This window comes from Numida meleagris, chromosome 7, assembly GCF_002078875.1.
Source record: "Numida meleagris isolate 19003 breed g44 Domestic line chromosome 7, NumMel1.0, whole genome shotgun sequence".
Taxonomy (NCBI): Eukaryota; Metazoa; Chordata; class Aves; order Galliformes; family Numididae; genus Numida; species Numida meleagris.
In genome coordinates this window covers 12631641-12644825 of record NC_034415.1, presented here as the reverse complement: position 1 = coordinate 12644825, position 13185 = coordinate 12631641, and the positions used below count along the sequence as shown (strand labels likewise).

Sequence of the window (13185 nt, the reverse complement as noted above, 5' to 3'; positions counted from 1 at the left end):
TTTCCTTACTCTCCTGAACAGCCTCAAGTATGCAAACAGGATTTAAGTCCACAGGGGAAGTGGAGATTAACTTTGATGAAAGCTAAGTATCTTGGGACTGTCATGGTTTTATGATTTTCGGTTATTGGTACTCCACATCATAACATCATGTAGTGGATATACCTGGTTCTCAGAAGAGAAGGACTACTACATTCCCCACGGCACTTTGCTCCTCTGTTACCATTTTCCAGCCGGAGGGAAAAGATAAAAGCTCGCAGTATAAAAACTTGCAGATCACGAGACCTCGTCCCTTTTTCCGCCGTCTCTCGTCTTGGCAGCACCTCGCTCTCCAGCCGTCTTATTGTCGGTAGTAGAGTAAGGCCTACCTTGATTTTGGGACATTCTCTCTCTCTGTATTGGATTTATCAGCTTAAATTGTAATTATATTGCATTATAGTGTGTTGTTTTGCATTCCGATATCTTATTTAGTAAATTAGTTTGTTTCTCCTCAGATTGTTGCCGCTGTTCTTTGCTCTCAGGGCCATCTCCCTACCCTTTTCCCCGGGACGTGGGCCCATGGGTCCCCCGTCCCCTTCATCACGGAATCGGGCCTAACGCCCGTAAACCGTTGACAGGGACACAGTTGGACCCAGTTTAATCTCTCAAACACTTTCATCCCAGTACAGAAAACACTTCTAGGAAAACGAAGATTTATTTATTTATTTTTATCTCCAGAACCTCAACACCCAGTATGGGATGAAGTAGCAAAAAAAGTATAACTACTTATTTTCACCATAACCAAAGTGTTCTAAACACTTAATTATGATAACTGTTATCTGGTGACAATGAACAAAGTGAAGACATCACCAGATAATAAAGCATTTTTGAATGAAGACTATTTTATCCTCAATCCCAGCTCTGCTTTGTATCCTGAATTCCAAGGAGAATAGAATCAGAGATGTCCATAGCAATGCAAAGCCCACTGACTTCAAATGGGCATGATGGAGATGAGAGGAGGAAAAATAGATCACATATTCAGAGACATTTGAAAACTACAGTAAGCATCTGGAAAGAAACCAGAGCAGATATTTAAAACAGTATTTGTAAGGATGGACTGATTTCTGACTGCACACAAGACAAAATTTAACACAGGAAAGAGTTTCTTGAGTACATGTGTAGGCTGACTACAGTAGAGATTAAATTCACAACTTACAGATAAAACAGCATGAGCTTCGACAGCTTGAACTGAAACACCAGGCCCCTTTCACAAAGCTGTGACACACCCAGCTTCTGTTTGTGCCCCAGACATCTTTTTTACTGTCTAAAATGTCATAAGCCACTTTCTAACTAAATTGTCCAGAGCTCTGGAACATAAAAAAACAAAAGTCAGTGATCTACAGAAAGCCATTATTAATGGTAGCAAAAAAAAAAAAAAAAACAAATCTAAGAAATATTTTTAAAACCTTGCATTTTAAAAGTAACAAAAAGGGAATCCATAGAGAGAACTCAAGATTCTCTAATGCAATTTTCTGCTCTAACAGTTTGCAGATGAGTGACTATTAGTCACTGAAAAAGGTATGACACTGCACCCACTACATGGCATCTTTGGAGTCTTTGTGGTAAGCCATCTGCCACAGTGGTTTTCAAAATCTCTTTCAGAACCAACATCAGACAACATCTCCTGCAGTTTGCTAAAAGCAAAATTTTTGACTGTCACCCATTTTTTTTTCTTTAAATTATAAAACTAAATGGCTCAACAGCAGAAACAGGCTCCCACTCCCTTGAAGTAACACAAAAGTGAGGTTTTTTTTTCTACTCCTCTCTCCCACAAAACAGTTTGCAAGGACAGTACAGATAAACACAGTACTGATGTGCTTGCTGTACAGAGCACATGCCTTAAGCCTGAACAAGGAGGTTACTTGACATTTTGTAGTTTGCACTGCATACTTGTTTTTTCAAATCCCTAGCTTTAACTGCAAACCAACGCACACTTGTGAAATCATGGAATCCCTTACAGTGCAATTTCCTTGGGTTTTGCCCAGCCATAGAAAGTATTTGACAAATACATCTGAGAGTCTAGACCATATTAAAAGAAGCTTGATTATTACTAACCCCAGCTTACACAGTTGTCAAGACAACAGAGTGAATATCATCATTAACAGAAACTGCTTCTATCAACTGGAAATCATAGCTGAAGCTTCACTCCCATGTTCGCATTATCCAAAATATGCAAATATATAAACGCAAAAGAAAATTCCAAATGAAGTCTGATGCCTTTTTAGACTGATCTAAACAGACAAACTTTCTCTCTCTCCTTTCCCACTTGTAAATATGAAATGTTTAAGTCTTCCTTTATTAACATAGAGTCTGTATAAAAATATTCAGCTTTAATTTTCACTTGCAAAGCTTTCATGCATACTAATTCAGCCAGCGTTCACAAGACAGATCGTAGATGTATGCACCTACAAGTAAGACCCATTCATGTATATAACATCTCACCAGTCTCACTAACTGATGGCTCACTGCCATGAGCCACTACACTGCCAGACTCACAGGATGCTAACCACTATGGCTTCAGTTGTCTGACACCAAGTTCATGCAACCTACACTAGACGCAGGCCTAAAGCATATTGCCAGTAGAGTGTTCAGGAGCAATGTACCATCATTTAAGATGCAATACAATATGCGTTGCCTGTCATGAAGCCATACCCCTCAGCATGTCTGCAAATGTTGCAATACAGCAAAGAATGGCCGACACTCCGTGCTGCTTTTCAGAGGGCATTCACAAGCACACAAAAATAAGCTAACAGGAATATCATGAAGTTCATAGAAAAAGAGATATGTTAAGTCCTGCCCCTGGGGAAGAACAACTCCAGCCAGCAGGCACCTGGTAAGAAGCTCTGCGGTCAGGCCCTTCTGGGCCTGGAGGAGAAGGTGAAGGTCAGCCAGCAACACACCTTGCAGCAAGGCCAGCAAGCCCCTGCATCATGCTGGGCAGTGCCCACCCACAGGCCAAGAAGAGGGTTCACTTAAGTTTGCCATTACATTAAAATATAACAAACAAACCTTTCAGACCACATTAACAAAAAAATAGAAATTGAACTGAATGCTTTATGAAATTACCTGCAAATAAAAGTAAACCAAATTCTTGCAGTACCGCTCTATCCCAACAAAGTAAAACTAGAGAAATTTCACATTTTATGATCTTCCAAATAGCTTATTTCTATATATATATATATATACATATGTATAAACAAGAACAACCATTTTCCTCTAGTCCTTAATTTGAATATCATTTGGTTTCTGAGGAACTGGAAGAGAACAAGACCCCTCTTGGTTATTAGTGTTTATGGGAAGCACAGTGATATTCATAAGATAGAAATACACTGAAACACATATTAAACTGACCATTTTTCTCAAAGAGAAATTTAAAATGGAAGGTCTAGTTCCAAACAGGAGCACTGGGAAAAAATGTTCATTGTATCTCTCGTCAGGCCGACCAGTAGTACTACTCTGGGAAATCAGAGAAGATTTGGGCAGACTGCCCACTCAACTTAAGGCTCATCTGAGATTCACATATATCTGCTTAGCTATCCAGCTAGGATTTTTTGTTGCTGTTTTCATGTCTATATGATTTTAGTACCACTATGCAATGTGCAGCCCTCTCCACCTGCTTCCCTAACCAAAAGGAGGCAAGCATTCTCACTACCAGTGTCAGCAAATCTATATCCACCCACATCTGGTCCAAAGTCCACTACAGTAATGGGAAAGCAAAGTGAACTTTCATCTCTCAAAGATGCATTGCTAGAATAATGTAGGTTGAGGGTAATCTTGGATCCAAATAGAAAAAAAAAACAGCCATGAAGGTGTTGTTTCATCTGGCAGGTGGCTCAGCACCACACATTTCTTTGCTCACCCTCCCCTTCCCAGTGGGATGGGAGAGAGAATAAAAAAATGAAACAAAGTAGAACTCGTGGGTTGTGATAAAGCCATTTACTAAGACAGAGAAAAGAAAAAGGATAGTAGTTATGACTACATATTACATATGTATATAAACACATAAGCAATGCGCAAGCAATTGCTCACCATTCTCTGATCAAGATCCAGCTAGCCTCCGAAGCAGCAGGAGAGAGAGAGATGAGCTCCCACTCCCTTCAAAACTCCTTCCACTCAATATCATATGGCATGGAATATCTCTTTGGCCAGTTTAAGTCAGCTGTCCTAATTTTGTTCCTTCCCCACCTCCTTAGGCCCATCGCAGCAAATGCCCTGGGTTTTGTACAGCACTATTTAACAGCAACTATAAACATGTGTGTTATCAACGTTTTTCTCCTAGAATCAAAAACATAGCATCATATCAGACACTATGAAGAAAAATCCATACCAGCTGAAACTAAGACACAAGGATATGAGATGACTGTGTAGCAGCTAAAAGGAACTGTACAGCCTTAAATAACGAACGGATTTTTATATACATTTACAAAAGTATGTACAGGTACACACATAAAACTCTCGATTTCTTACACCTTCTGTGTGCTGTTCAAATACACTGTAAACACGTGGCACAGATTTAAGTCGGGTATTTTTCTTAGATGTTTTTATGGGGATAAAGAAAAGTCAACTACATAATATTGAGTGCAATTAAGATAATTCCAGCACTGCACAGTATCTCTCAGACTTTCCAATCAATTACTACTTCCTCAGAATGGTTTGTGTGCTACCAAAATGACTAGGATACAAATGTATGAGTTAGAAGTGTGCTTTTATTGTGCGTGATGTAGAAAATTCTCATGATCCTACCTGGTCCTTGTAACAAATGCATGACCTTTGAAATGCCAAAGATTCCTCCTCTAGTGAATGTTTATCACCAAAGAGCTGTCAGCTACTAAGTTTTTAAAAGATTAACTATGCTGAGTCATGTACTGCAAAACACCACAAACCACCCATGGAAAGTTGTTACAGGAGACCAGCGACACAAAATCCAGCTTGGGGAAAACACTAAAAGTAGCTTCACACACCATATGTTCCCTAAATCTTCATTTTAAGTCATTTTCCATTTCCTGGCACTACAGGAGAGATCTACAGACACAGAGGACTGACCACACAAGAAGAAAAACACTAATGAGGGAGAAAGAGCAAGAAATCAAAATTAGAAAGGCGAATGCCTTTTATTTTTTATTTGTCATACTGACTTTCAGAATCAAAAGAATATAATTTGGGGGTAATAAGTAAGGCTTTTAAAGAGTCAGGTTACGTTTCACATCACAATACCTTTACAAACATTTATTCATAGCAGCGTTCATAAGTCACATCATGAACATAAATCATTCAGAGTCATGCAAATAAAGTCATTCACACACATCCATAAACGTAAAGGGATTACAAACAAAAATCAAAGCAAATGGGTTTAATTAGTTTTTTGAGATTCTGTTCATTATTCTTGTTTTTACTTTTTACTGTGCAAATCTAAGAAGTTATTCATATCAAGCAAGTGAAATGATTATGTATTACTGTCCAACTTGCAAAACTTTTAACAGAGCACATTAGTCCAATTTTATAATACACACGTAATACTTAATTAGTATTCTTTCTGGATATACCAAGCAAATTATTTTAGAAACTCTTTCTATTCTGCCTCCTTTTATCCACTGCTCATTCCTTATTTTGGGCACTATAGCTGGTGAGTTTTCTTTGGAGTCCTGTACTAGAATACTCCTCAGTGCAAATAAGGGCAGCAAGAAAAGATTCATGTGCTGACAACTTTAAACCACCCCTGTAATAAGCATTAAGTGAAGCAATATGAGAGTATTAAGCAAAATATACATCTCTACGATATACAAAATACCAGATGCATTTTAAAATTCCATTAACAAAACCAAAATCATGTAAATACAGTGATAAAATCAGAGTACACAGGCCACCACATACATAAAAATCAAGTCCAATTTAGAAGAAAACACAGGTTTGTTCAAACAGTATTGTACAATTTCTTTAACACTTACAGAATTTAGATGAACAATATTTTCATTCACTCACAGTTTAGTATAAATATAAAGCAAGGCACCCCTTAAGCATTTTAAATAACAAATTAAACATTTACGTTTTTTACTGTGCAGTCAGGCTTAACATTTATGCAGCTTCAAAACCAAAGTACAGCCTCAAGGGAAGCCTCTCCACTGACAAATTAATACCTTAGAGAATAGAGCTGAATGGTGGCAATGAACTCATTTGTTCCCCCAATAATGAAGAATGACTCTTTCTTTACCACATCTGTGACTGTTGCTATGGTGACCCAGACTTACCTCATTGCTTCTCGAAGTGCTCCTCGCTCACTAAGAGTCGTGTGCTTGATGTCATCAAAATTATTTTCTAGTTTCTCACAGTTCTGCAACAAATGGAAGAATCCATGTAAGACTCTGCAGCAGTATATTGTACATGTATTAGCATTATTCAGCATTGTGCAAACAAAACTGATTTATATTATGTAATCTCACAAATTATGCATTGTTTTAATTACACAGTAGTCATTAAAAAGGCACTGAGAACTCAGAAACAAAGTAAATATGAATCTTCTTACATGGTTGTCATGGAAATCATCTTACAAACGTTCCATAATTAAATGTATAGATTTTACACTTTTTTAAAAAAGGAAAATAAAATTCTCTTTTTTTTTTTAAACAAAGCAACACAGCTACTGCAGACATACAGAAAAGAATAAAAACTTAAATGTGTATTTAAAATAATAGAAGTTACAAATTCTGTCCCAACAAAACATGCAGTGTTGTTAGAATAAACCAAGCTTCATTAACACAATTTTGAAAATGACGGAAACTAGAAAGGTTGTTTATGGAGACCTCAACCACTTACTATATTTTCCAGATTAGAATTCACCGATATTTTTAAAACTGATATGAAGACAAAAAATTTGTGACAATAAAAGAAATAAAAGTTCCCTATATTATGGTACTTATTTTTAACTGTGCAAATAGTTGCATTACTCCCAAGTGCTGACACTTTTCTTCAACTCCTGTACACGCAGTAAAATTGATTCAGAAGGTGCCAGGTAATACAGAAATTTGCATCTGTACAAAGTAAGTGTGAAACACAGCAAACAAGAGTTCTGATGACCTGCATCATCCATAGGATTTTATGAGCTCGAGACTTTGAGATATCACCGTCCTCTGCAGCACCTTCCGCCACTACCAAAACTTTCCTCTGGGAGGCATAACTTTGCCACATGGGTTGAAAAGCAACACAAGCTGCAAGCAGCTAGAAGTTATTACTGCTAACAACTAGGAAGGCAGCATTATCAGGCTCTTTAAGCAGAATCCTGAAATAGAACATGTGAACTGTTATTTGGTCATATGCTCTCACAGGTTTTAATATCGGAATTAAAATCCATACCTGAAAGTTATAGTAAATACAGTAAAAGTTATTATTTCTTCTGTGCATTGATTCTTTATAATAATATTCAATTAGAGGTTACAAGAGCATTATTGGAGAGGAAATAAATTAGATATTTGTAAATGACCTAACAAGATATATTAGCTTGTCCAATTAACATTATTTTTAAATATAATTATAGATGTTTTAATATAGACTTTTATTACTTCAACAATACATTTCTGAACAGGAGAAATGAAGATGTCTACATTCAGAACTCTGCAATCTTCTCTCTCATAAAAATAGAATAACAGAATCATTAAGGTTTGGAAATACCTCTAAGATCATCTAGTCCAACCAGTCACCTACCTCCAATATTACCGCTAAACCATGTGCTTAAGTACCACATCTACCCTTCCCTTAAACACTTCCAGGGATGGTAACGACACCACCTCCCCAGGCAGCCTGTTCCAGTGCCTCATCGCTCTTTCCAAGATGAAATTCTCCCTAATATCTGATCTGAACATCCTCTGGCACAACTTGGGGCCATTACCTCTTGTCCTATGATCCATGTCTTAAGTAGAAGTAGTAAATCTTATGGCTAATCTGATATTTTTGTTTACATTACAATCAGATATCCTTTGCATGGCAAAATCCTACTCAAAAACTCAAAGGGATTTCACAAAATAGGAAAGCTCATTTAAAAATATGCAAAAGAAATCCAAACTGACAATACTAATATAGAAAGAATTCCAGATTTATCAGTACTAAACTGAAAGCATCTGTGCAAGCATACAATCAAATTTCACATCCTTCAGGAAAACAGATCAAGGGAAACAACATATGGAATATCGCTCCAAGCACTGAAAGACTAAAGCCCACTTATTAACAGTCCTGTGCCACTGGCAACTCACCACAGGTTCAGGAAAATCTGAGCATCATGCAGTTCATTTCTCTTGACGTTGTTATATAAAGCATGTAGAGAATTGACAAAGGATCGAAAGTTCACAAGATTTTATCAAACAGAACTAAATCCTCTTTATATCCTACAATATAAAATAACTGATGGTGTTTAAGTGGAAAACACTGAAGTGAGTAAGTCACTGAATCCTTTTCATCTGGTGTTTCTTACTTGCCTGTACAGTCCATTCTGTATTAATTAGTTGAAGGGCAAAAGTGACCAATACCTGAAGAAAACTCTAATCATGTAGACTTGCACAAATGTTCCTTAAAACACAAAACAAACTAAAAAATCCGTAACTATATGGAAGTAAATAGAAAACCCAGAACAAACAATGGAATGTTGTTTAAAGACTCAAATAATAAATGTTATAATAATTCATTTGGAAAGTGATGAACTTCTACCATTTTCACCAACAATTCCCAGACAACATCACATCTATCTTTCTCAGCTACTTCCAGCTAAAAACGTTCTCATCCAAAGTACAGCAGTTGGAAAGCCTGTAGCTTTGCTGCTCGGAAAAAAAGACCTTAAAACTAAAGCAGATACAAACCCCCTAAAGGAAGATGACCTCACAGTACAATCACTTACTAAAGAAGTATTGAAAAAGAGAGTAAATAATGACAACAGCTACTACTATTTTCTAGTTACAGGTGCAGTAATCCAAACCAGTAGCTTGGATCTCTCAATGAAAAGAGAACAGAAGCCTGAAAGACTAAAAATAAGCACAGTTACATGTCTATTAATGCTGTTTCTTCATGGGTATGAGCACTAGTTTACACACTACATTTCTAGACCCTCTTAAAAGGATATCAGTCTATAAGAAAGGTCCCAATATGTATGAAATTCTGAGCAGAATAATACTCTGAATTACACATTGTAAATGATGAAGCTTTAGTTGACCATGACCAAGATAAGTTTTACATTTCTAAATATTAAATCAGTAGCAAAACCTGCACTCATTCTATTATCCATATGCAACACAATGGAAAGCATAGCAATGACAGCAAAGTTGCAAGGTTCCAGACTACAGCAAGTGAGGATTTGCTCAACTGCAACAGCCATGGGCTCAGAAATAAAGGAAAGAAGATGCTTACCCTCAGAAGAACTCAAGTACACAGGGATCTCCAGGAAGATACCCTTACCTCCACTGCCAACCCTTAAACGAGGCCTGGAAGGAGTGGATCCTGGCTCCACCCCTTCCAGTCACACTCAGGGGCATTGCATGCACCTGAGCTCCCCTGGGTTGGCCCTGCCTTCCCACCAGGTGCTTCATCACTGGTTCAGGTCATGACTTAGCATTTCTGCTACAGCATGCTACCAACAAGATTAATATGTGTATATATCTTGCAAAGGACAGAGTGTTTTTGGCCCATCATACTTCACAGATTTAAGTAAAATGAGCAAATAAACTCCCATGTGTTTAGTTTTCAGCAGCAACTCAAGTAGAAAAATCAAAATACAAACAACAAAAAAATTGATTTTAGAAGCTTACAGCCAATTATTTCTTTAGGTACAGATAACATCTAGAAATTTTAACACTACAGTTGAATAATCAGATATTACTCTATACCCTCTATATGCTATCACTGTTGGCAGATCCATAGCACTGTATGACACTAAATAATACCTTTGAGAGGTTCAGGATGAAAAAAAAGTAGGAGATACGATTAGGGACATGGCCATCATAAATCAAACTATCATTGCATGTCAAAAAGCCACAAAAATCAAAATCCTTTTTTTTTTCCTATAGCATAAGCACTTCGAAGTTTTTAAATGAACAAAAAATCAAGAGAGAGGGGAACAGTTTAGATATATATAAATGAAAAGCTTATTGATCACGTAAGATTTTAACTAAAGCTACATGACAACTAGTTAAAAAGGCAGCTGCACACTAGATGTCCACGAGTATCTGTGGCATTTCACAGTGTACTAGTGGAGCATCTAAGCAGAAAGATGTAAAATGAATATACAAACATAACAAAGTAAAATTACTGAACAAATTGAAAAGCTTTTCTTACTATAAACATAAGGCCATGACTTTTTCCCTTACTTCAACTTATTCCTGTTAAAAAAGCAGTAAGCATTTTGAGGAGGGACTATGAGTTCATAAATCAATTTTTTCAGACACAGCAGGTGATAATCATAACATCTTGGTATCAACTTAATAATAGTGTTCTGTTTCTAAAAGTCTGAGGTCAGCAACTACCAAGCTGAAAATACTCTTACTCTTTGACACTAGTTGAAGTAACCAGTTAGCTCACGGAACTAGAAAATATAAATAATCATTCTTTTTCTAAATAAAATTATAGTATTCCGGAAAAAGTGAATTCATACTTTTTTCTAAAAAAAAAAAAAAAAGAGAGAGAGACTCTTAAATATTTGTCAGATTAGTTTTCTTGTTTCCCTGTGTTTCTAACTGGGATGGAAAAGCCCTCTTTGCTTGACTGTGTCATAGAAAGACTATTCTTGATTTAGGCTAGTGGGTCAAATGCAAAACTCAGAAGCCAAAATTGGTCTACTGCCAGGAATCATCAACGAGGATAATCCTGAAATACAAAAGCATTGCTGTGACAGCCCTAAGAACTTTGAGAAGACCACAATTCAAATTCACCCATTCTGCAACACAGTACTGATAAAAATGACCCCACTTCCATCAACATCAACTACAAATCTTCCATCCAGCCAAAGAGCAAGATCACACTAAGCCATATCCTGCTCAATCCTGAAATACTTCACATAAGAATTTCAAAAGCATTAGTATTACAGATAATGTCTTGCACACGTTTCTAGTTGAGAAATAAAATCTTTTGATCTGACAACAGTGTAAGACCTATTCTAAGGCAGCCTTCAACACCAAAGTTGGGTAGATCTTCTATCCTAGTTGATATGCTGCCAAATCAGAAGCCTTAAAATACCCCTCTCTCTCTTCTGAGAAAGAAGTTTTTAGGTAAGTTTTTAGGCTGAATTCCTAGAATTTACTGCTTCCCCATGAATTTAGGAAATTTTCTAAGGAAGCTTATTTGTAAATATAAATCTTACATTTTTACTGTTGAGCATTCTTTGTATATAAATCATAAGGAATGAATAGCAATTGAAAGTTAGAGGAGCACTCACTAGTTAAAGTTTGTTCTTACTATTGGTACTAAAACATTTTTTTTCTTCCATTTTTCCTTATAATCTGTTAGAAAATTTCCAACAAAGTATTGTGTATCTTAAATTTCTAATGTTTATGTAGTCAGTTTTTAAAATTTTTTATATTAATTGTATTTGTATCTAGACTTTGGATTGATTAAAATGAGACAATCTGATCCAAACGGTGAAGGACACAGCCATATCTCTCTGATGTTTCAGTTGGCTAACTTTAAAGGAGGTAGACTAACAGCAGATTTCCAGAAAAAAAATACTACACACACCACAAAGCTGGCCATGTTAGCTTGCTCTTCTGAAAATACTGATTATACTGTGAAGAGATTTCTTTTCAAGAGCTGACATTTTTCAGGGGCAGTATAAGTGCAGCATGGTTATTTCCATACTGATCATCTTATTTATATATAAAATGTTAACATCAATAGATCAGTATAGAAACATGTTATTCTGGAAATCTAAACTATGTCATCAGCAAAAAACTTTAGAAATAACTTTCTTGTGTTTTATAAACCTAAAGCAACATTCTAATAGTAATCTAAACTGTAATATATTGCTGCAAGGATAATTATTAAGGGAAAACACAGCTGACATTTTCTGATTTATGCACACAATCAGAGATGGAGTCCAAGGACTGTGACATAATTATCTTCATGCTAACAATTTTTGTAAATCTCTTGATGGAATTTTAGCTAATTTTAAAATGCCTTCTGAAGATTAGCACTTAAAAGTGTTGGGGAAAATAGCACAATTTATTAGCAAGGGTATAATTGTAAACCTTCCAAATACTCATTGCGAATATCATCTAGACAGTAACTCCTGCTTTAGCAGCTGGTATATAAGACTCCTGTTTATCGAGTCCTGAAACAACAGATAGAGTAGTATCTAATTAAACAGGATTACATGCAAAAGAAAAATTATTAAAAACAGACTAATAGACAACTGCTATGAATTTGGAATAGCACATCTAGTTCTTTTGATGTGAACTCATGTAACATTGTGCTTTATTACAATAAAACCTTACAAAATACTCTTAGCAGACCTCCCTTCATTTGGAACAGACTGTCTTTCTACACTGAAACAACACGAAAAGCTAAATGGCTCCATTGATCTCCTCTCACAGACTTAAGCACCCATCTGCTATAGGATGAAATGACTTTCTGTTGCATTTATTATAACATCAGTACTACAATTCATTAAAGTTACTCAGTATCCAATAGCCATATTTCACATAGGAAGCCTCTTTAAACTATCTTTGTATTGAGCAACTAAACAAAACAGATGCCATTTTCCAAAGGGTTAAGAGCATTTGTTTTATCTACAGAGCATTGTTGAAAGCTAAACAAGAAAGAAAAAGGACTGTTTGATCCTATCTGGAAGATACTACAGTCTACACAATATCACTTACTTAACTCCTCCATTCTATTTGTTGCGACTTGTTCTCAAAGGGTTCTCAGTCCAAACAGAGGTAAAGCAACTTACAGCTGATACCTGACCAATAGTTTACAAAGATATGTATTTTATTTTAAATATGTTTATATTCTTAATATCTGCAGAAAGTGTATTGAGCCTTCAGGTATTTACATAACATTTGACAGCATATCATTCATAATATATGAACAATTGTTACAACTATTTTTTCATCATGTAATACAGGCACACTGGTCAGACAGACTCTTTGAAAAATATAGATATTAATATACCAAATATAGCAG

At 36.1% G+C, this 13185-nt stretch overlaps 1 protein-coding gene across 11 annotated transcripts in view; it reads right to left on the bottom strand.

Moving 5' to 3' along the window:
* DPYD (dihydropyrimidine dehydrogenase) overlaps positions 1–13185 on the bottom strand; it is a 333346-nt gene that overhangs the window by 273333 nt on the left and 46828 nt on the right. For all 11 annotated transcript variants that reach the window (XM_021404735.1, XM_021404734.1, XM_021404738.1 and 8 more), the window contains one exon: positions 6282–6364. In XM_021404735.1, the coding sequence (XP_021260410.1) occupies positions 6282–6364 (83 nt within the window). The remainder of the gene's footprint in view (positions 1–6281; positions 6365–13185) is intronic.